Genomic DNA, 23,447 nt, shown 5'->3' with positions numbered 1-23,447 from the left:
AAAGCAGATAACAAATGTAAGGGGCCTTTATATAATAATGGGTATTCTAGCTCTAAAAGGAATCAAGAATTGATGTTAACAAAGGTGACATCATGTCTCTAATGCTGGCATCAGAGGAATGAGTGCAGCCCTCTCCTTGGCCATCTGGTCAGGGGTGAGGTGAACATCACTCCCCCCAGAGATGCGCAGAGAGCACAGTTTGGCCCTGTGGCCCTGGGTACTCCCACTGTTCTGTCTCTTGCTGCTTTGGAGGAAACAAGCTCATGTGAGGAGCCAGGAGGTAGGAGTCGGCCTTGAGTCTCACAGAGCGTGAGAATTGAGGATGGGGAAAGAACAGCCCACATGTCTGTGAGGCCGTCTTACCCTCACGGGGTGCATTTCACCACTGGGGTGTGTAGTGTATCCCCAGAACCCTACATGGACTCGTTCATCTTTGCCCCTCTGGCCATCCATAAGCCTGAATCTCCTTTCCCTGAGTGGGCAGTCTTAAACCCCTGCTGGCCTTCCAAGTCCTTAACTTTGCCTGCTAACCAAGTGTTTTTCCAACAGCTGGGCAGAGGCTAGTACTCAACTCCTATTTTTCTTTTTGCCCTCACAGTGGCAGTGATCCTTGGTGCACCTGCCCTTCATTCTAAGTGCCCAGGACACTGAGGGCCTTGGCTCAGCAAGGTTCCTGTCCCTTCTCCCGGCCTTGAGTTACTCCAGCTAGAAATGGGAGTGAAGGCAGAGAGACAGATGGGGCCGGACTGCAACAGTATCCATTCCTCCTTCTCCCTTCACTGCTCCTTTAGGAGCCTCTCATGGGACCTAACCCATGGCTCTGCACACACCTCAGAATTAGGGAGGGGTCTGCAGAGGTGGGTAAGGAATGCTGCAGTGCCAGCTGTGGGCCCTCTCACATCATTCTAGTCACTGCCCTTTATAAATATTTATAGTAGCTCTTCTACTAAAAATAACATCCTGGAGCTAAGGGAGCAAGAAAAAAAAAAAAAAAAAGGAAAATCAATGTGAATGGGACTTGGTGATCACATGTTCCACAGGACCCCAGGAGAGGATGCATGAGCAGCACCCAGGCAGTGCGCCCCCTGGCTGCCAGTCCCAGCTTGGCACACAGGGCTGCTTCCCCACTGACTGGCCCACAAAGTTCTCCGCCTTCCTCCTGGCTACACAGCAACAGGGCCTCACAGCACTGTGCAGGCGGAAGCCTCCTCACCAGGTCAAAGAGGAAGGGGGGGGGGCGCTATTTTTAGCACTGAGGCAGGGGTGTAAATGTCTGCAGAACTGAATGAGGCCTGCAGCTTTCTTTGCATAGACAGAAAATGTTGTTAAAGGTCGAAGGCAGGAAAGAACTGCATGTGCGCATACTAGGACTAGGGAGAGCCCTCCATGCTGGCCAGGTGCCGGAAGGAACACACACAGGCTCAGCGCTTTTTCTGTTCTTTTCCATCTCCTGGTAAATTCCTGATGCAGAGATGAGACCATGCCCTGAGGGAGGAATGCGGATGCTAGTACATGCAGGAGGCCCACCAGCTGCGGCCTCAGGCAGTCCCTCCCCACTTCCCATAGGCTTGGCTCCTCTCTCTGGAGGTTGAGTGAGTCTGGCAGCCTGCAAGCTTGGTCCAGGTGTGCAGCAGAAAGACGGACAGGAATGTGCCTCTGGGGGGAAGACCGTCCCTTGTCTTCTCCGTGCCAGCTTGCTCCTCCGCCTCTGCGCCTGTACAAGACAGACTGTTAGTCACAAGCACACTGGGGGCTCAGGACAAAGCTGCCAACAGCTGTGAACCAGCACACCTGAATGGGTGTGTGTGTGTGTTTGGTCTCTCTGGCTCTTCAGTTGTGCGTGCAGATGTCTTCTCTTTCAGAGGGACAGGGTTGGGGTGTGGCGAGAGTGTCTTCTGAGGTCACTGCTTGTGTACTCCGACTGAATAAAAAACTGGGTTCACAGTGGCAGGTTTGGAAAGGGAGGAAGGCCAGCCGACGGCAGGCTACAGTGTGCGGCCCTTTTCATCTGCCTGACTGCTGGCTTCTCATGGGTCCTGCCATGGGTCAGAGGCAGAGACACCAGCTGACTCAAGCCTTGGCAGCAGGTTCTTGAGTGTGGGCTTAGGCTTCCTTGTGTGCACCAAGGGACTCCCATGCTGTCTCTCTGGACCTAGGGACAAAGGGGACCGGGTAGGCTGCTGAAGGCCTTCAGTCAGTCCCTGACCTCACCACAGTGCATAGCAGCCTGTGATGGCCACAGGAAGGGCCTGGTCTGCACATACTGAGCAGCAGCACCCGGGTGCTGCGCATCTGCAGCCAGCTCTGCAAACCTCGTGTGTACGGGCTGACCTTGCAGGGAGGGTGGGGACTAGTCAGCCCAGAGGCAGCTCTGAGAAGACAGGACTTAGAAGGCTGTCTGAGAAAGTTCAGGTCCAGTGGTGGCTACTGTGGGGATCAGAGGAAAAGGTGCAGCTGGGTTCTTTCAAGAACATCCTAACTATAAGTAAGGCTTGCTCTGGCTTGGGATCTGTGATGGGAGGAAGGGTAGAGGAAGGGGAGGACACGTGACTCACCTGAGCTTCCTGTGTCCTGGCCGCTCTGGGGCTAACCTGCAGCAGCAGAGGCAGAAACAACACAGATCACACTCGGGCTTCTCCTCAGCCCTCTGGACTTCTCTAAGGGGTTTTCCTGACCCACTCAGCCCAGGGGCTAGACTCACATCTGCCCTTCTGTTGAGCTTTCCTGCCAGGGATGATGGGGTAGAGGTAGATTGCCTACAACTCACACCTCATGGAGTATTGTGAAGAGAACAATCAATGAATGGAAGCAGAGCCTAACTCTGGGGAGCAGCTACAGCGGGATCAGAGCCTGCATGGTTAGGAAAGGAAAAAAAGGTGGGAACAGTTGATGTGGACTTTGCTTCTCTATGTTTTGGAACAGCACTGCTATCCAGCTCCCCTTGGATGTTCCAAGTTCATGTCTGTCCACAGAGAGATGTTCTAGAGGCCATGAGTCTCCTCAGGACCACTGCTGGCCAGATATGCACCAGGGTGCCTCAGTGTATAAACCGGATTGCTAGGGGGCATTCTGAAGAACTCAGGCTCTGTGATTCAGATATATATGGAAGTTCTGGGACAACCAGAGGAGGCAATAGCATATGCCTCATTCTGTGATTTTCTTATACTTGGCCTGAGGGATGCTCAGTAGGAAGGGTGCCACAGTATAGCAGCATCCTTCCCTGGGATTTAGACAGCCAGCGTAGAACAGACAGAGGTGAAAGCTAGGGGTGAATATGGCGGGGATATTGCTTTGGTCAGAGTTCTTCAAAAGCACCCCTTTGGTACTTGTGACTTGTGTGCTGAACAGACCATGTGTGCCGGGCAGGAAGATGACTGGGCTGTGCTTATGTCACATGAAACTGAACTCACTCCAAAGAAAATAAATCGTTTTCTGTAAAATCCGTGGTTACTGATCTTAAATGTCTCTGCCGTATCTGCGAGGACCCGCATAATGTCGAGACGAAAACAAAACAAACTGTTCATCTTGTGCCTCAACTCTTCCCCTCCTGCTCTTAGAGATGGCACCTAAAGGCCATAAAGCTCAGGCATCCTCACAGAAAGCCTTCACACAGACATACAGACCCAGACACGTGCACTTAGAGCGGTGAGGAGAGGCTAAGAACAAGCATCACAGTAAAGTTCTGACAGGGTCAGCCAGGGACAGAGATAGAGGGCCCTGAGTCAGCTCCCACGAGCAGACTAAGGGCTGGAGTCCACGCCAAAGCAATAGTGAAGCGGCAGCAGCAGGGGTCTAGGCTTGCTTTGGGGAAGTAGAGGGAGGCTAAGGAGGAGCCTAGAGCAGGGAGGTCCATAGGAAGGGAGGCCAAGGCAGCAGTTGCTATGTCTTTAGTTAAAAATGTTCCACAGCAATGCTAGCGTTTGGTTGGGGTCTGGGCACACACTTGGGTTGGGCGTTTATGAGTGGGCATGTGTGTTCCTCCTGCCCCACAGCCCATCTTATCTGGATCTGGGTCTCTGATTGGCTCTTCTCTTCTAACAGTCTGAAGTGTGGTCAGGCCAGCCATCCCACCCCCCACCTCCCCCGCACTTGTGCCCAGTAGTCCAGTTCTCCCAGGCCTCTCTCATCCATCCCATCCCTGAGGAATAGACAGCACTGTAAAGCCACTGTACTGAGGGGTTCCCACCGTCTCTCCTGACTGCCTTCTGCTTCGCACTGCGGCTTTTCCACTTCTCTTAAACTAGCTGTTCTCTTTAGATTAAAGCATAGAGCTTGGAGCTGGAGACTACTGGGGTGAATCCAGGCTCGGCCACTTATTAACCTGTCCAGTTAATAAGCCTCAGAACCTTGTCTGGAATCCTTCCTGTCTGGAGCGGTGAAGATGGCCATGGTACAGATCTTCTGCAGGTCTAGAAAGTAGCTAGGACCAGCCCTGCTCTCTTCTCGCCCTCCCTGCTTCCTTCCTTCACGCTATCATGTCACCCTGTTCACAGCCTGAAACAGGTTTATTCACTGTCATTCCTAGAAGACAGGCACCGTTCCAGAAGCTGGGAATATATCACCAACAACACTGGCCAAAATCTCAGCCTCAGGGAGTTTATGTTCTGGAGGAATCCAGAAACAACGTCTTGATATATGGTAGACATAACTTGAGACTCTCAGGTACCTCAAGAGGATCTCATTATCTGTTTAATATCCCACTGACAGGTGGAAGTCAGGAGCATGAAGCCTGGAGTCAGGAAGACCCACTTCAAGCGCACTCAGAGGCTACATGAGCAGACTCCCCTAGAAACTCTTTCCCTTTTACTAAAATGCCAATATTAGCAACTGCGTGTCTCAGTGTTACAGATTACATGGGATGTTCCATGAAACCACTTAGTGCAGCTCTCTTCCCACATAACAAGTACATGAATAGTTTCTTGCATAGCAAGATGAGGAAGGCATTACTGCCCTTTGCCAACACCTTTCTTTCTTGGTTTTATTCTTCTTATCTATTCCAACCTACAAGTCTCTTCCTTTTCAGAAACTCTTAGTATTATATTATACATTTAATGGTGGTTTTTTGTTTTAGCTCTTGAGGCAAAGTTTCAGGTAGCCCACACTGGCTTCAAGCTCATTTTGCAGCAGAGGATGAACCTGACTGTGATGGTTTGTATATGCTTGGCCCAGGAAGTGGCATTAGAGGTGTGGCCTTGTAGGAGTAAGTGGGTGTGGGCTTAAGACCCTCACCCTAAGCCAGGCAGTCGTGGCGCACACCTTTAATTCCAGTACTTGGGAGGCAGAGGCAGGCAGATTTCGGAATTCGAGGCCAGCCTGGTCTACAAAGTGAGTCTACGACAGCCAGGGCTACACAGAGAAACCCTGTCTCGAAAAACAAAAAACAAACAAACAAAAAACCACAAAAAACCCTCACCGTAGCTTCCTGGAAGTCGGTCTTCCACTAGCAGCCTTCAGATGAAGATGTAGAACTCTCAGCTTCTCCTGCACCATGCCTGCCTGAATACTGCCATGCTCTTGTCTTGATGATAATGGACTAAACCTCTGAGCCTGATAGCCAGCCCCAGTTAAATGTTATTCTTATAAGAGTTGCCTTGGTCATGGCGTCTGCTCACAGCAGTAAAACTAAGTCTCTGACTTTCTGACCCTTCACCTGCCAAGCGCTGGGACTGCAGGTATGGTGCGTGCCACTGCTCCTCGTGTGGTTTATGTGGTGCTAGGGTTTACCCTGGGCTAGGCGAGGAGCATCCACCCACTGAGCTGCCTCCACAACCCCACAACAGTCAATTCTTTATGATCACATCTTCCTGCTTTGTTTTCTCCCCCATTTCTTCTGCATATCACAGTCATATAGACCATCGACCCCTGAGGATGGCAGGAGATATTCTGTGACTTGTTTGTATCCCAGAGTATGAGTAAATCACCTGACATTACTACCCATGGGCACACCTCAGAGTCAGTTGGGAGAACAGGCAGGAGGAACTGTGGGGGTACTGAGACTTGGGAAGGGTGTGGTAGGACAGAGGTCAGAAACAAAGGGGAAGGAACTTAGCATCTACTGCTCGAAAGCTTGGGTTCCCAAACTAAGGGACTTGCCTTTACCTCTGTCTTTCTCATCTTGCATCTTCTCTTCTTTCTCTGTACCTTTCTCTGCTGTGGAAACAAGTCCAAGGAGGCCAGTGACCCTTTGGTCCAGCACCACGGTGGGTGGGAGGCAGGTGAGTGTGGCACTGTGGGAGGCCTGAGGCAGAGACCTAAGGCAGTAGGCAGCCTCAGGGTATATGATGTCCCTGTCCATGCCCAACAGCTCCACACTCTGGCACTGTCTGATTGGAACTTTGCACAGCCGTGAAGCAGAGGGCAGATGACAGATCTGACGGTCAGGGTTGGGTGCTATCTACTAATACTCATGTTTTGCGTTCCAGTTCAAGAAAAGAATTGTAGAAGTGTATACTGGATGCAAACCCAGATTCACATGGGCTCTGAGGTGGAGCTGCGTGCTCCCTCTGCATCGAGATCCTGGAAACCAGGCCACATCTCACAAGGTATGGCCAAACAGGACACCCATGTCATATTTGAGGTGTTAAAGGGATTGGGTAGAATCTCCTAAAAATGAGAAAACTTGGGAGTGACTATGTTATCTCCCATCAAATACTGGGAAGGTGGGCTGTAGAGGAAGATGGATTTAGGGCAGAAAGGGAGATTTTAGCTCCCTAATTAGGGAGAGATCTCCAGTGATTAGAGCTGGCTATGACTGAGCCCCCTGGAAATATTCAAACTGGAGGCTTTTATATTAACAGAAAGTTCAATTAAATATCCTTAAGACCCTTGTGAAATCTAGGATTCAATTACTTAAAAATATTTTTGAAAGGTGAGAAAGACAAGCTATAGATGTGTGTCTGTGCATGCTGCCAGAAGTGTGTGAGAAGCCAGCCTGGATACTCACTGCTATCCCAGCAAAGCTTCTGTAGCCACCTCCGAGGAAGTGGTCAACACATGCTCTATTGCGCAGGGCTCTCCCTTCCACTGAAGCATAGGTTTATCTCCTATTTATCACCCTATAGGCTTCTGCGCTTGGGGCCTCCCAGAACCTGCCTGTGTCTGTCCTGGGTGGGACCAGAGCCCTGGCTTCTTGTTTTTCTACATCTAAGCTCTAGAACTAGTTTTGCCTCTGGACTCTGTGTGATCTCAAACAAATTACTTTTTTTGAAAAGTTATTTACCACCTTTCTAAAATAAGGGGGGTAGGTGATAGGATCGCTAATAAACTTTCGAAATGACACACAGTATACTTGCCCCCTACCCCCACTACGTAGCTCAGGTGGGCTTTGAATTCATAAGCCTCCCTAATTTAGTCTCTGCCAATCACATTACATTCTCATTCTTGAGTATGGCACTTGTGAGCCACTTGTTTTGCATAAACCATAACAAGTGGCCATAAGCACAACTGTTCTCACATGCACATGTGCACACGCACATAGACACACACAAACACACACATGAGGGTTCGGCTTCAGTGTGGGCATGAGAGATGGGATGAGACAGGGTAAGGGCATTGTCTCCTGTGGCAGAATGGGCAACTGACCTTAGCTGGGAAAGCCAATCAGGACACATGAGCAACCTCTCCTGCAGGAAAACAGATGGACTTGAGGGTAAGTGTGGCAGTAACAGCAGTTCTGAATGGGAGGCTTCCCTCTGCTGAAAAATGCCCTGATGTGCCTTCCATGGGAGTATCTGCATGATCCACGGGAATGCTGCTATGTGCGTTTACTTGACAGCCCTGCTAAGCCACTGCAGAGTACTCACAAGCACTGCATTAGGTAATAAAGGTCAGGGGTGGGTCCTTGGTGTGAATGCTGCACACAGCACTCAGGCCGGTCACCCTCATAGGAATGCCATGGCTGAAAAAATGGTTCCTAAGCATTGAGTGGCTCTATCACTGATGGAGCCTGGGGGTACTTGGAAGTATGGTGGTCTTTTATCCTCTTTCTTTCCTGGGTTTCATATAAGGGGAGAAAGGCTGTGAAGCAGAGAACTCCAGGAAGCCATGATAGTGGCTGAGTCATGGAGAGACAGAAAAAGAAGTCAGATAGGACCCAACGTGAAGAACAGAGGGAGCTGCAGCTGGATCTTCAGGTGAGATCAGAGCCTGCTCATGGACAAAAGGAGAAGGCAGAGTTTCAAACAGAATCAAACAGGAAAGTCAAAGGGTGGCTGGAATAGAGACAGGTGGCTTGGTGCTGACTGCTGCCACATCCAGGATAGTTTCAGAATGAAGTGACGGCCAGCCTAGGGAAAGAGTAGGCAGAGATGAGGAAGTAAGAAGATGTCTGGCTGCACTGAAGAGCAGGGTTTCCTTCAAGCTGCAACTGTATCTGCTCCACCAGACTGTTCTTAATATAAACTGTGATCATGTGGGAGGGAGGCACTGGGTGAAGATCCCCTGTATTCCTAGAAGGGAAAGTGAGTGGGAAGAAGGGCTGTGTGCAGGGTGGTGGGACAGGGCAGGGGCAGGAGTACAAAGAGGAGGAGGAGACAGGCAGAAAGCCTTGGGTTTCACCTGAATGGAGCTCCTTCACCAGGGAGGACATGGTGTTGGTGATGGAGTCAGCAGCCACCAGCAGGTCATTGCGGAGGTTTCTCCTCGTACCTGAGGAATCAGAGCAGACGGCATTGCAGGTGAGTGACCGTGGGGATGCCCCAGCCAGTGAGAGACACCAGGGGTGAATGCAGTGGCTTTGCAGGCTCTCAGCACACCGGGAGCCCACAGGTCACACTCCATTTTCTCTACTGGGAGTGTGGAGCTCCTGCTTTGTGGGCGCCACAGTAGAGAGCAGGGGTTTCAGATGAGTTTTGCCCAGGGTGTTCCTCAGTCTTGGGGTGAGGGGTTTAACTCTGCAACACCCATCACTGCCTCCCCTTCCTTGTCTCCACTCCCTTCTCTCACAACTCCACCGTCCATTATTGAAGATTTCAGGTCCCTGGTTCCTCAGTTGGCTGTGGCAAGTGCATGCTTACTGACCTTTGGCTAGGTCCTATGGAGATAACCACTCTTCTGTCCTTGTGTGTTCTAAGGACCTTACAGGGAAACCGTGTCACCTGAGTTCATTCCATCCACCTTCTCGGAGAAGGCAAAGCCCAAAGGGCCAGGCAGCTCTTTCAGTCCAGAGCTCAGAGCCCAGGAGAACAGCCATCGTCACACATGTGCCTGGGACCTCCCACGGAAGACCAGCCCATCCCGGGAAGGAGCCAGCACATAACTTATTTATACTGTAAATCTGATTACGGAGGCACACTATCTGATCATCCAAAGCCAAGAGCACAAAAGGAAAGTAGCTGGAGAAATCCTGGCAGGGAGCCGGTATGTGCTTTCTGCCCCTCAGCTCTCCAGCTCTCCTGGAGACTCACCTTGTGCAAAGGCCTCCTGGACGTCTCCCCCAACTCCACTCAGTGAATCCTGCGGGCCATGGGTCGGGGTGGAGCCAGCAGATGTAGAACGCACAGGCATGGGCATAGGGCGGCCACCTCCATGGGTGGGTGATGTGTGTGGTGACCCTGTGGCTTGAGCCTGGGAGGATCAGAGAGAAAAACACATCACCTTGGGGGTCTAATCTCTCCAAGAAAAGGGGAAAGCACTTCCCAGGGACATGCTTAAAAAGAAAAAGAGCCAGGAGTCTGCCAAGGAAGGGAAGAAAGAGAGGGGAGGAGGCAGGGGAGGAGGAAGAGTGCTGTAAAAGCAGTCTGAGACTTAGGAGCCAGCCTGGGCTACACAGTAAGTTCAAAGCCACAGGGTGAGAACCTGTCTCAGAAAAACAAAAGTAAAGACCAGGCAGAGAAGGTTCAGGAAGAGGGGCAGAGGCCATGTAGTGGACATGCTGGTCGAAGGTTCTATGAGGGGTAAGACACCCCACCAACATCCTCATGCTTGTATGTCAACATTCTGTACCCACACTTATCCAATTCCCTAAGACCCTGTGGGTAGAGAGTGGCCGTCTTTTAATATAACTTTAATAGATGAAAACAGCAAGATCACGTGGACAGATGTCTTAAGAGTGTGTGGGAGGCAGCACAGCCCTGCACTCTGAGGGCAGCTCTCCTCACACCCAAGATCCCATCCAGGCAGCTGTGCTCCTGAGGACAGCCGGGGATGCTTCTGCAGGGTCTGCTCAGCAAAATGGCTACATTGCACTTGCTGTGCCCTCGGGAGGTCTGTTTGGTTTGGGTAGCCATGAGAGTAGGTGAGAGTGGACATCTGCTCATTAGAGGGGGAGCTTTCCTCAGGGAGGCCTACCATAGGTTGTTTGCTCTTTCCCTAAGGTTCAATAACTTATTCATTAATATTTATTTATTTACTTAGTTGCTTAAACAGAATCTCTCTACATAGCCCTGACTGTCTATGCAGGCCAGGCTGGCTTTAATCAAACTTGTAGAGATCTACCTGTCTGTCTCTTGAATGCTGGGATTAAAGGCATGAGCTACCACCTCCTGGCTATTCACTATTCTTAAAGATTTGTTTTTGATTGGAGTCAGACTTGTAAGTAAAGCTCTTGGTGGAGATGGCCTGTAGCTCTTGGCGACCTGTTCCTGGTGTTATGTTTTGGCTACCTTCATGCTCTTGGCCAAAAGTTTAGCATGTCCTGCAGCCTCCTCCTTGTTTTGCTTAGCATATTGTTTCTTCAGATCAACACATTAGTATTTATGTTGCAGGACACATAGAGTAAGAAGACACTAAATCTTTGGTGTTTGGTCCTGGGCTTCTTACATTCTTTGTCAGGGGCTTTCTGACATGGAGGAAATCAGACTGTTTAGAGAAACTGAAACACTTTTGGGTTCACCCACAATGCACTCTGTATAGATTTGCACTTCCTCTTTCCAGTCATCCTGGTCTATAACAAGAACACCCCTTACTTAACAGCAGGAGCTCGCTGCTAAGGGCCAACATACCTTGCTTTGTGGGAAAACCTTGTCTGTTGTTCCCACCTGCAGGTTCATCCTGCATAGCCCCTCCACCCAGAGTATCAGTGGCTACTTAGAGGCTTGCATTCATTGTCCACTTCAACAAGTTTCTGACAGCCAGTGACCAGGAAGGAGATATTCAACTTCATTTTGACAGGACTGATCCTCTAAGAGGAGCTATAAGAAAGACTTGGAACAATGGGGTGTGACTGCCGGAAGAATTAAACCAATCAGAGGCAGATACCCGAGCCGGGGGAGAGGGGTGCCATATTGGAGGATGTTGTGGGAGCAAAACTGGGAGAATGGAAGTGACTGTGAGAATGAGTTCCTGTGAAACCCTCAGGGAGGGAGCTAGTTCAGGAACACCACATACACAGAGAATGCACCCCAGCAGGCTGCCTGGAGGGATGCACAATGGCTCCTCTCACTGCTGCAGCTGTGTGGGTGCTGAATGGAATATTTTGTCCTCTAGGGTTCCTATTCTCTAGGCTTGTTTTCTGAGATGTGGCCTCAACCTAGAGATCCTCTTGTGGCAGTCACATGCGGGGATGTCAGGAGCAACCACTCCGCCCTGCTCTCTGTGATTCTTCTTTTTTTTAAAGATTTATTTATTACATGTAAGTACACTGTAGCTGTTGTCAGACACCCCAGAAGAGGGCATCATATCTTATTAGGGATGGTTGTGAGCCCCTGTTTGTTTGCTGGGATTTGAACTCCAGACCTTCGGAAGAACAGTCAGTGCTCTTAACCACTGAGCCATCCTCCAGCCTGCTCTCTGTGATTCTTGTTTGACCTTTGTGTGTGTGTGTATTTATTTTTAAATAGAGTTTTATGTAGTCTTGAACTTGAGGACAGCTTGGACTCCTGCTCTTCCTGCTTCTACCTCCCAAATCCTGGGATTACAGGCATATTATAATACCAGCTCTGTGTGTGTGTGTGTTTTGGTTTTTTTGAGACAGGTTTTCTCTGTGTAGCCCTGGCTGTCCTGGAGCTCACTCTGTAGACCAGGGTGTCCTTGAACTCAGAAATCCTCCTGCCTCTGCCCCTGCCTCCCAAGTGCTGGGATTAAAGGCGTGCGCCACTACTGCCTAGCTTCTCTGTGTGTTTTAATTTAAGAAATGTAAAAGCTCAGACAATAACCAAGTACAACAACATAAAGCCGCCCCAAATGAATAATTATGTATAATTTATTTTAATCTAAAAACAGTGCAGATAAACTTGAAGACTCCTTTACCAACAGATCTTCACAGGCTCAATGCCTTTAGCTTTTCTCTTTGGAAACTTCAGTTTTTCTTACCAGGGATTTTGGTGTAGATATTTTGTTTGTTTGTTTTTGTTTTGTTGTTTTTGTTTTTTGAATTGATACAAATTTTAAAAACTATGTGTACAGCCGGGTGTGTTGGCGCACGCCTTTAATCCCAGCACTTGGGAGGCAGAGGCAGGCAGATTTCTGAGTTCGAGGCCAGCCTGGTCTACAAAGTGAGTTCCAGGACAGCCAGGGCTATACAGAGAATCCCTGTCTTGAAAAACAAAAAACAAAAAACCCCCAGCCCCCCCAAAAAACCCCAAAACAACAAACTATGTGTACATATATAAAACTATGAATAATATAGAACATTTTCATGCCTTTAAGTTCTGTATGAATGGTATTGAACTACAATAATTACTATTAAATTTACTTTTATCACTTAGCATATTCTGGAGAGTGATGAATGATATCAATAAATATGAATTTAGATCATATTTCACATCACATTAAAATACAAACCACTGGGCAGTGTTTGCACATGCCTTTTATCCCAGCATTCACAGGCAGAAGTGGGTGGCTTCTGTGAGTCTGAAGCCATCCTGGTCTATAGAGTGAGACCAAGCACAGTCAGGACTACATAGAGGTGGCAGTCTGTCTCAAAAAACTCCCGCACAAAGAACCACCTCAAAATGGAGCATAACAAGTATTAGACTTAAAACTGCACAATTTCTCAAAAAAGATAATAAAAAGCATAAGAAAATCCTATGCAAAGACTTCTTAGATCTAACACACAAACCATGATATGTAAAAGAAAAACTTCCTTCTTTAATGAGTCTGTCTGTGTGGCATGGGAGTCCAGAGATCAGCATTAGATATCTTCTACAGCCACTCTCCATCTAATCTTTTTAAAGAACTATTTATTTTTATTTTATGTGTATGGCTGCTTTGCCTGGTGCCTGAGGATCAGTCCGCTCTCCTGGAACCAGAGGTATAGATGCTGTGAGCTGCCATATGAGTGTTTGCATTTGAACCCAGGTCCTCTGCAGAAACAGTCAGTGGTGTCTGCCTCCTTCTTTTTTGACATAGGCTTTCACTGTGTAGCCCTGGCTATCCTAGAATTCATTATGTAGACCAGGCTAATCTTGAAGCCACTCGTCTTTACTTCTCAAGTGCCGGGACTACAGGTATATGTACCACCACATCCAGCATGGCCACTGCTCCTAACTGCTGAGCCAGCTCTCCACCTCACTGAACCTGGAGCTCACTCATTAGTTTGGCCAGCAAGCCCCAGAGATGTTCTTACGTCTGCATCCCCAGTGCTGGATTACAAGTGCACACCACCATGACCTGATTCTTATGTGCCAGGTGCCTCACCAAGAGGCCATCTCCCCAGCCCATGATAAAAGCTTTTTTAGGAAGACTTTTGACAAAATATCCAAAAAAGAAGACTTTGTTCTTATCACAAGAAATTACTTGTTTATAATGATGACTATAGTTAGCCAGTACAAGTGTGTGTGTGTGTGTGTGTGTGTGTGTGTGTGTGTTAGATCGGATTCTTCTGCAAACAGGTGTAAATTATCATCTTTTGGCTTAAAAAAAAAAAGCCAAACAAGCATTCTTTGTTCTTCAAAATAAGTCACTAGACTCCATATGGGCAGATAGATTCAAAACTGGATCAATCTAAACAAGTAAAACTGGAACAACAGCAGGGAGGCAGAGGCAGGCAGACCTCTGAGTCTGAGGCCAGCATGGTCTACACAGTGAGTTCCAGAACAGCCAGGGCTATGCAAGAATGACCCTACCTCAAAGGCGGGGGTGCTAGGCATTGGGTGTGCCAAACTTAGAACTTAGGAGGGAGAGGCAGAAGGATCTGGGGTTGGAGACCAGCCTCAGCTGTACACGGAGCTTCTATAAAAGACATTTACATACATGAAACCCTGTTTTAATAACTGCCTAGGGAACCAATACCAAAAATAAATAATAAAAATGATAAAAATAAAGTAAAAATTTAGTGATAAACAACAACAAAAGAAAGTGAAAGGATGACAGAGAGAGAGAGAGAGAGAGAAGCCTTAAGATGACATCTGTACCTAGCACACACAAAGAACTCTCCCAACTCAGTCAGAAAAGGACAATCTAACTTTAGAATGCACAAAAGATCAAGCATACAACTGTCTAAAGTTACAAAAGAGTCCAACAGGCATGAAACAGATCCTAGAGTACAACGAGCAATCACCTCAAGCCTGTCCGGATGAACACTACAAAGACATAACGACGAGTGCCAACAAGAATGTAGAGAAGCTGGGATCCTTAGGCACCACCTGCAGGAATGTAAGATGGGTGCAGCTGCTTTGCAGAACAGCCTGACAGCTCCTCAAGAGGCGGAGTATCACACGGCATGGCAATCCCACTCTCAGGTACATACCACCCAAGAGAACAAAACACGTTTGAACAAAAGCTGGTGTGCAGAGGTTCACAGAACATCAACTAACACAGCCAAAGACCGAACCAACTCAAATGTGGACTGATGAACACATTAAATAAAATGTGCTACCCAAATAATGGAATACTATTAGGCAATAAAAAGGAATGGAGGACTGACATCTGCCTCAGTTAGGATTTCATTGCTCTGAAGAGGCAACATGACCAAGGCAGCCCTAATAAAGGACAGCATTTAATTGGGGCTGGCTTACAGTTTTAGAGATTTAGTACATTACTGTCATGGCGGGACACATGGCTGCTTGCACACAGACATGGTGCTGGGCTGCAGCAGGTGCTGGAAGTTCTGCACAGACAAAGCCCACCCCCAAAGTGACACACCTCCTCCAACAAGGCCACATCTCCTAATAGTGACACTCCCTATGGGCCGAGCATATTAAAACACATGAGTCTATGGGGGTCCTACCTATTTAAACCACCAAAGACATCCTACAACATTTTGAAAACATTTTGCTAAGTGAAGGAAGCCATTCACAAAACATGAGCTCTAAAACCTCCTATATGAAATTCCCAGAATAAGGAAATCATAGACAAAATAAACTAGTGGTTAGCTAGGCACGATGGGGAAGAATGGTGTGAGGCTTCTTTTTGAGACCGATGAAGTTTCTAAAACTTAAGGTAATGACAGTGCAATTCTGTGAATATTGTTAAAAAAAACCACATAGAATTTTACAATTAAAAATAGTGAATTTATGTTGGATGTGAGGCGTGAGGAAGGCACACTGAAGAACACATTAAATAAAATGTGCTACCCAAATAATGGAATACTATTAGGCAATAAAAAGGAATGGAGGACTGACATCTGCCTCAGTTAGGATTTCATTGCTCTGAAGAGGCAACATGACCAAGGCAGCCCTAATAAAGGACAGCATTTAATTGGGGCTGGCTGAAGGAAAGATACCCATGGGCTGTATCTGCAGCAGAACAGTGCCTGGGATATACAGAGAGCTCTCCTAACTCAGTGATGGGATAAACCACATGCCAAGTCCCAAGGGAGAGGGGCACTGCACACACAACGCAATACACTCTGCTCAGAAACAGTTACAGCTCAAAGGACTGTCAAAGGTGTGGGGAGCCCCCCACCCCCACCCCGACCGCTGCTGAGCAGGATGTCAAACATAGCCTAGCCATGCAACCCAGCAAACTCTACTTCCGAGTACTCTTGAAAGACATGAAAACATAAGCCCACCTAAAACAAATGTTTCCTGGTCACAATGTCATAGCCCCAAGGGGAAACAACCCCCAAAGTCCACTAATCTGGATTAATAAAATGTGACATGACTAAATATTTTTATTTTGTGAAATACTCATTTATTGGGGGAGGGCGGTTTTGAGACAGGCTTTCTCTGTATAGCCCTGGCTGTCCTGGAACTCACTCTGTAGACCATGCTGGCCTCGAACTCAGAAATCTGCCTGCCTCTGCCTCCCAAGTGCTGGGATTAAAGGCGTGCGCCACCACGCTCGGCCCTGAAATACTCATTTTTATTTGTCAGTTATTAAACATTTTATCATTCCTTACTGCATTCTGTCTTCTCAGTTATGAGTGAATCCTGTTAGAGCCAACTAATTTTTTCTTTTTTAAATTGAGTGTATCAGGCTGGAGAGATGGCTCAGTAGTTAAAAGCACTGACTGCTCCAGAGGTCTTGAGTTCAGTTTCCAGCAATCATATAGTGGCTCACAACCATCTGTAATGGGATCTGATGCCCTCTTCTGATGTGTCTGAAGACAGCTACTGTGTACTCACATACATAAAATAGATAATTCATCAGATCCCATTATAGATGGTTGTGAGGTACCATGTGGTTTTTGGGAATTGAACTCAGGGCCTCTGGAACAGCAGTCAATGCTCTTAACCATTGAGCCATCTTGCCAGACCCAACAAATAATTTTTTTAAAAATAAATTGTGTATTTCGTAAAAGCATATAATGCGTTTTGATCAAATCCACCCCAATCCTTTCCCTCTAATTCTTCCCTAAGCTCACCCCATTGACAGTCCCTCCAATTTCATATGCTTTAAAAAAATCGTGGATGTTGAACTATCTACTGGAGCATGGATAGTTTTTCAGGGGTGATATCCCCAAAGAGAAGTGACTCTCTCTATTCCAGTATCCATCAATTTTGGCTATTTAGTATTTGCATATTAAGTATGGTGGTGGGACAGGGAGTTGGAAAGATAGCTCAGTGGTTAAGACTCCTGGCTGCTCTTCCCAAGGACAGGGGTTCAATTTCCAGTATCCACGTGTGGCTTACAATCACCTATAACTCTAGTTCCAGAGGGTCAAACCACCTCTTCAGGTACCAACAAGCACATGGTACACATACATACATACATACATACAAACAGGTAAAAACTTATATACATACAATTGAAAAAAATAAATCTTTACAAAAAAATGTTGGAATAGAGCTGGCAGGGGCCCGCTGAACCCATGTTTGGGTAGAGTATGAGCACTCTGACATCCAGGGCAGGTGTGGCTCATAGATATGCATTTGCTTCAGTCTTGCCTGAGAAGGACTGGTCTTGGGTATGGAATGCCATTCATTGGTCCAGGGATGTTAAGAGACTCTTACTCTGTAGTTCTAATCCACCACCACCACCACCACCACCACCACCACCACCACCACCACCACCACCACCACCCAAGTGTGCTGGCAATGTTGCATTCTGTGTTGAAAAGACTGTGTCCTCCCTTGCCAACAGGCCACATACTGCCTTCTCTTCTCAGGGGCACAAGTCCCCTCTATTCTATGTGACTCCTTACCCATGCATGCCTGCTGGATCCCAGGCATCAGCCTCAAGGCTGGGCATCTTCCTGAGACCTGGAGCTCTTATGTGGTTTTGTTTGCATTCCATTACTACACCATCGTGTTTGGCACAGTTTCTTAGTTTCCCACACTTCCTTCTATAGGAAAGTAGCTAGGGCAGACAATAATCCCCACTGAGTAATAAATCCATCTATCATTAGAAAATCCTTTTGTGAAATTCTCTAACTAGCTAACTAAATGTAGTAGCCAGATCTCAGACAGTCCAAAGTGACCTGCCACTTACATCCCAGAATAATCTCTGGTTCTGGAATGTTGGCTGGGCAAGAGACTTGCTTGTAATGAGTCAGACAAATGGGACATAGGGCACTTTTGAGGTCAGGTTATAGAAGATGGTGACTGTAGCCTGGGTGACCTTGGCTGTAGCCTTGTTAGAGCCTCTGCAGGGTTCTTGGTCCATAGCAGTTGTGGAATGAGCGACATTTTTCCCTCTCTCCCGCTTTTCTCCTTTTTGCTTTTCTGAGACAGTCTGTATAACACAGTCTGGAGGGATGAGGCATATACTACCACACCTGGTGATATGTTTTTATAAGCCACAGTATTTGGGATGATGCTATGTGACAATAAATAATCCATGCACCAAACTTACTGTGGTTTAGTTTTTGTTTTTGATGTAACTACTTTAATAGAATAATCACAGTTGGAATTTGGTTGACAAAGCAGGCAGATAGATTTGGGGGGGAGGGGGAGACGAATCAGAGGCCCCAATAACAGGCTAAAGGCCCCCAGAAAGAGGCCCACGAGAGGGAAGAGGGCAAGAAACAGTAACCAGAAAAATATCTCTCTAATGTGAGAAACTGAGGGCCCTGAGTCCAATAGCCTGTCCAAATATCCAGTCTCTGCTCTCTGTCCGTGAATGCCAGCACCTGGCAGCACAGCTCTACACCTGAAGAAGGGAAGTTGCAGCTTCTGAGAGGCTCTCCCAGCTCTCCCAGTGAGCACACAGGGAGATAGGAATGAGTCAGTGACAAGGATTGGAAATAGAAGTTAGAAACTTGGTTTCACACATACATACCCTCCCCACACACACACGTTGCCATTTCAGGGTCCAGCTTTCTCATCTATAAACAGGAGGATAGTAGATGACATTTGAGGTATTTTTCAGATAAAAAGTGCTATGATCCATGATCTTTACCAAATCATTGCATCTCTGCCAAGTGGCTCTTGCTTGGCTTGAGTAGAAACCCTTGTCAGAGAAGAGCATGCACCTCTGAAGCCATCCCTGTCTCAAGGTCAGCTGATGACATGTTCTGCTTATAGCTAACCTTCCTCACATATCCAACCAATACCAGAGATGTTACACACAGAGATCTTGAAGAAGTGAAGCTGATGAGAAGCACAGAGAACAAGCTGCCCTGCGTGGTACAGGACTAGCTTTGGAATGACAGTCGGAGGAAAAGGCCTTCTGATCATGTGTATGCACACTGGATGTGTGGTGCACAGTGGGACACTGAGTGATCCCTCTGATCTGCTGTATCTCACTCACCCTGCGGGTACTTGCAGGCTGAGGCTAGGAGACACTAAGAACACAGTTGTGATACTGCAGTATGGTATACTAGCACCTTGTCTCAACAGCAGGGATATGGTCAAGGGAGACCCTCTCTACAGGGACTGCCTGCCTCTCTGTTAGAGAGCAAGTAGCCTAGAATGAGCAGCACAGTGGGTATGGGGTGCTGGGGAATCTGAGGGTGAAACAAAATCCCCAGCAAAAGTGGAAGAGTTAGTGGGATGACTCCAAGGAAGGTAGGCCACTGGCCACAACACACAGCAGAACTTCCACGATTCCTGACACAGCACTTACGACACAACCCAGAGCTAAGGCTGGCATCCTGCATGCCAATCACCTGTCTAACTAATAAGCAAAGACAATAAATGCCCTGTAACCCAGGTTCCCTGAATGCAGACAGGATCTTCTGCTGGGACTGTAGAGTTAGAGGCACATTCTAATCTGAGAGGCAGTCCAGACTGCTGGTTCTCATTTTCTAACCAGCAAAAACATTGAAAACTCAAGCAAGTTTTGCATTAGGCTCCAGAAAGTGTGTGGAAATTACGTTTTTATATTCAGGGGGCTCATGACCTACCTCATTTCATGCATGTACAGACTGAGACTCACAGTGGTCAACCAGGTTATAAACAAATCAGTAGGAGGCCTCGAATGTCGAGGAGAAGCCTGGGTGTGTTTGCATCATATTACCACAGTCCGGAGGTCAAAAGGAACATGAATCAGTCAAGCGTTCTCATGACTGAAGCTAACTTTGATTTCCCCTGATTTCCTTTAGTAGGAGGGAATCTAGGCCTTCTACCATTGAACCAAAATCTCAGCCACTACTGTGATTTTGTACAGCAGAATCAATTTCATTCCCAGCAAGTACAAGAAATGTAGGAAAGGAGAATGCAGATGATGACTTAGTCCCCTATCTAGAACACAAATCAAATACTGGAGCCAAACAGGTACAGAGACTGCCAGAGAAGGTGAACTGAGGACAGCGGTCCCTCCCCAGAGCAAGGGGAGCTCAGACACAGAGGCAGACACTCGCCAGAGGTCCAGCTGCAGAGAGAAAAGGGCACTGTCTTAGGTAAGGACTATCAGGGCACAGCTGTTGGCTGTCTTTCGCCATCGCTAGTATGGTGCCTGGCACACAGTAGGGACTCCATAAATAGCACGTCCTTCTCATCTCTTCCATATGGAACAGGTAAGATTTTTATATCTCTTTGGTACATATTATAATCAAGTAGCCAAGTCCAGAGAGGTCTGTGGTAAAAAGTGTAACATGGAGAGCAAGCCCTGCCCTCCCCACATCCCCCACCTCCCTGACAGGCTGTTATCATGACAACAGGATGGAGGACATTTCAGTCTCCATCTCTTTCCCTGACTCATGGATACCTGCCAGGCAGCAGATGGCCTGTGTGGACGATTACCTCCACTTTGCCGCAGTGTATTTAAATTAAACAAACTGGCCTCTTTGCTGCTGGTCGTCAGGTGCCTTCTCAGAAAAACAAAAACAAAATCCAGGGAGAAAGGAGCTATAAGTCTGAAATTCAGGCACTGCAACTGCAGCTGAATGGAGACTGGGAGCAGATAAAGATTGGGCCCAGAACTCCCCTCAGAGAACAGGTAAAAGCATCACACACCATTCTGAGCTGCTGCTGGCACTGTGGAGAGAGGGTGGGCTGTCTCCACCGCATCAGCCCTGCCGCAGGATGAGAAAATAACTACCTCATCAACTGCTGGGAGTCAGGATTGGGCATGGGAGCCACAGTGCATGCATAACATGGGAGCAGCGAGAGAAAAGACCAGCATCCAAAGGCAGCTGGATATATCCCGTCTGGGCTGAACTGAAGCAAGGGAAGGAGGCACTGGAACATCCTGCCTCAGCAAGCACCCATTTACAAAAACAGGCCATCATGACCTTTAAAAGTCAAACCTGGTTTCCAGACACCCCATAGAGTACTGAGACTTTCTATGATGTTGCTCTGCTCCAAGAATATGTTTTTCTCTATTGTGTATCTGATGGAAGGATAAGGCCCCCAACAGGTCTGCATATGGTCCCTCTGCAGAGAATGGCATCTGTTTGTTTTTACACCATGATGGGAAACTCAGGACCCATATATAACCAGTCTCAATGTGGAGACCTATGCGGTCTTCTAGGATTCCAAGATTCTCTAAGTGAATCAACATTATTGGGAGGGGGTAGTAGTGTGCATTTGGCTTTCAATCATGATTTTGTCTCTACCTGAATCACTGTTATATAGAAGCTAAGACGAACTTCTGGACTCAAAAGGGTAGAAGGCAAGGTGTTTATTTTTCTTGGTGGAAGGAAGAAAGCATGTTGAATTTCTGGAACGAAGCACAACGTACTATGACTTACAATAAACTCAAAGAACAAAAAGAAAGTTGATATTTAAAATCTTAGTTAAGAAAGTTCATAATTCTAAGACTAGAATTCTCCTGTTTTTTCCTGGGTTGGCTACCCCTATGTAAGATGGGTAAGTTATTTTCTCATCTCCATTGGGTCCCCAATGTAGGATTTCAAAACCAATTCTTAGATAAATGGTCAGAAACCTCACTAAGAGAAAAGTGTCCAGTGGACAGTACCAAATAAATACTCAGGCTGCACATAAGAAATAAGACTAGGGGCTGGTGAGATGGCTCAGTGGGTAAGAGCACCCGACTGCTCTTCCGAAGGTCCAGAGTTCAAATCCCAGCAACCACATGGTGGCTCACAACCATCCGCAACGAGATCTGGCGCCCTCTTCTGGAGTGTCTGAAGACAGCTACAGTGTACTTACATATAATAAATAAATAAATCTTTAAAAAAAAAAAAAAAAGAAACAAGACTAGATAGGACCTGGAGGACGCGGTTATAATTGTAAAGCTAGGTCAGTAAGAGGGTGAGAGTTCACACCTACCAATCAGTGATACTCTAGAATTCAATGAGGCGAACTGAAATTCCACTTGTATGATGATACCAGTAACATTCCTCCTGGAGCTGAAGAGATGGCTCTGTGTCTGAGAGCACAGGCCCCTCTTCTAGAGGAGAAGAGAGTATGGTGCTCAGCACCTCTGAGCCAGTGGTGATTCCAGATCCATATCTGCCTGGCTAGATCAGCTGGAGTTTTAGCTGCACAGTTCTAGGTATCTAGAAGGTATATAATAAATAAATAAATCTTTAAAAAAAAAAAAAAAAGAAACAAGACTAGATAGGACCTGGAGGACGCGGTTATAATTGTAAAGCTAGGTCAGTAAGAGGGTGAGAGTTCACACCTACCAATCAGTGATACTCTAGAATTCAATGAGGCGAACTGAAATTCCACTTGTATGATGATACCAGTAACATTCCTCCTGGAGCTGAAGAGATGGCTCTGTGTCTGAGAGCACAGGCCCCTCTTCTAGAGGAGAAGAGAGTATGGTGCTCAGCACCTCTGAGCCAGTGGTGATTCCAGATCCATATCTGCCTGGCTAGATCAGCTGGAGTTTTAGCTGCACAGTTCTAGGTATCTAGAAGGTATTTCTCTGTCACATGGCCAAGAATATTACAGCCAAGACCACACCTAACCCACAATAATCTCTTTCCACTGTTTTCTTGGCAGGAACCTCTATTTTCCCAGATTCTGGGGTTCTAAACCTAGAATCCATGGCTTACTCTGTCTTGGCTTTGGCTTTTTTTTTTAAAATGATATCTGTATAGTAGGTAGCATTCTGGAAAGAGTGTGTGTATCCTAGAATTCAACACTCTTCCCATGGAGTTCAGGAAGATTTCTCTAGTCTAGTGTGTGTGAGTTTCCTAGGGAACATGGGGGACAGTTTTCATATCATATACACATTACAGTCAGGAAAGCAAAATACAGATATACAGTATAGGATGGAAATAAGATAGAAGAAAGCCTCTTATCTTGTCTTTTATGGAATGATCAAAACAGAGGTATACCCCTCAGATCCAAGAATTATTTCTCCTTTCTAATCATTCTCACTGAAAACTTCCTGCTAGTGTTCACAGAGCTCTATGAGAACATAATTATATTTCCTCTTCTTACAAAATGAAACCAAAACCAAAACAAGGAACTGCTGGGGCCCTGCAGGGTGCATAGGAGCAAGAGGGATAAACATGCACTCTGGGTAGATGTCCACACGCCATCTGCAGGCCACTGGATCCAGCCAGACAGCTGTGAATGCAGAGACTGAGACCCAGGGTAAAGGCTGTGGGGTTACCTTGAAGTACATCAATTCATCCACTCACCAAAAGCCAAGCTTTTGCAGACTTAGGAGTGTAGCTGAGGCTCAGGATGACAACAATCTGACTTATATTTCCATATTTAAGGCATTGTGCCAACCAAAAAGTTACATTCCTACTAACCAGAAAATTATGTCCCTACTATTTGAGAATGGAACTTGTGTTCGCTTCTTTTTAATGCTCTAACAGA

At 47.0% G+C, this 23,447-nt stretch overlaps 1 protein-coding gene across 13 annotated transcripts in view; it reads right to left on the bottom strand.

Moving 5' to 3' along the window:
• Positions 1-1,421: 1,421 nt before the first annotated feature.
• Positions 1,422-23,447, bottom strand: part of Dtnb (dystrobrevin beta) — a 207,155-nt gene continuing 185,129 nt past the window's right edge. For 7 of the 13 annotated variants that reach the window (XM_085830168.1, XM_085830173.1, XM_085830169.1 and 4 more), the window contains 5 exons: positions 9,405-9,564; positions 8,557-8,646; positions 6,100-6,150; positions 2,556-2,591; positions 1,422-1,714 (listed from right to left, as the gene is read on the bottom strand). In XM_085830168.1, the coding sequence (XP_085686294.1) occupies positions 2,587-2,591; positions 6,100-6,150; positions 8,557-8,646; positions 9,405-9,564 (306 nt within the window). In that variant the 3' untranslated portion in view covers positions 1,422-1,714; positions 2,556-2,586. Of the gene's footprint in view, positions 1,715-2,555; positions 2,592-6,099; positions 6,151-7,581; positions 7,623-8,556; positions 8,647-9,404; positions 9,565-23,447 lie in introns of all 13 variants that reach the window. The other 6 variants (XM_085830167.1, XM_085830170.1, XR_015045156.1 and 3 more) reach the window with 5 other exon arrangements.

The sequence above is a fragment of the Mus caroli genome, unplaced genomic scaffold (assembly GCF_978045245.1).
Source record: "Mus caroli unplaced genomic scaffold, Mus_caroli_1 scaffold_14, whole genome shotgun sequence".
Classification (NCBI taxonomy): domain Eukaryota; kingdom Metazoa; phylum Chordata; class Mammalia; order Rodentia; family Muridae; genus Mus; species Mus caroli.
Note: the sequence above shows the minus strand (reverse complement) of the source record. Positions and strands in the feature narration are given on the sequence as shown.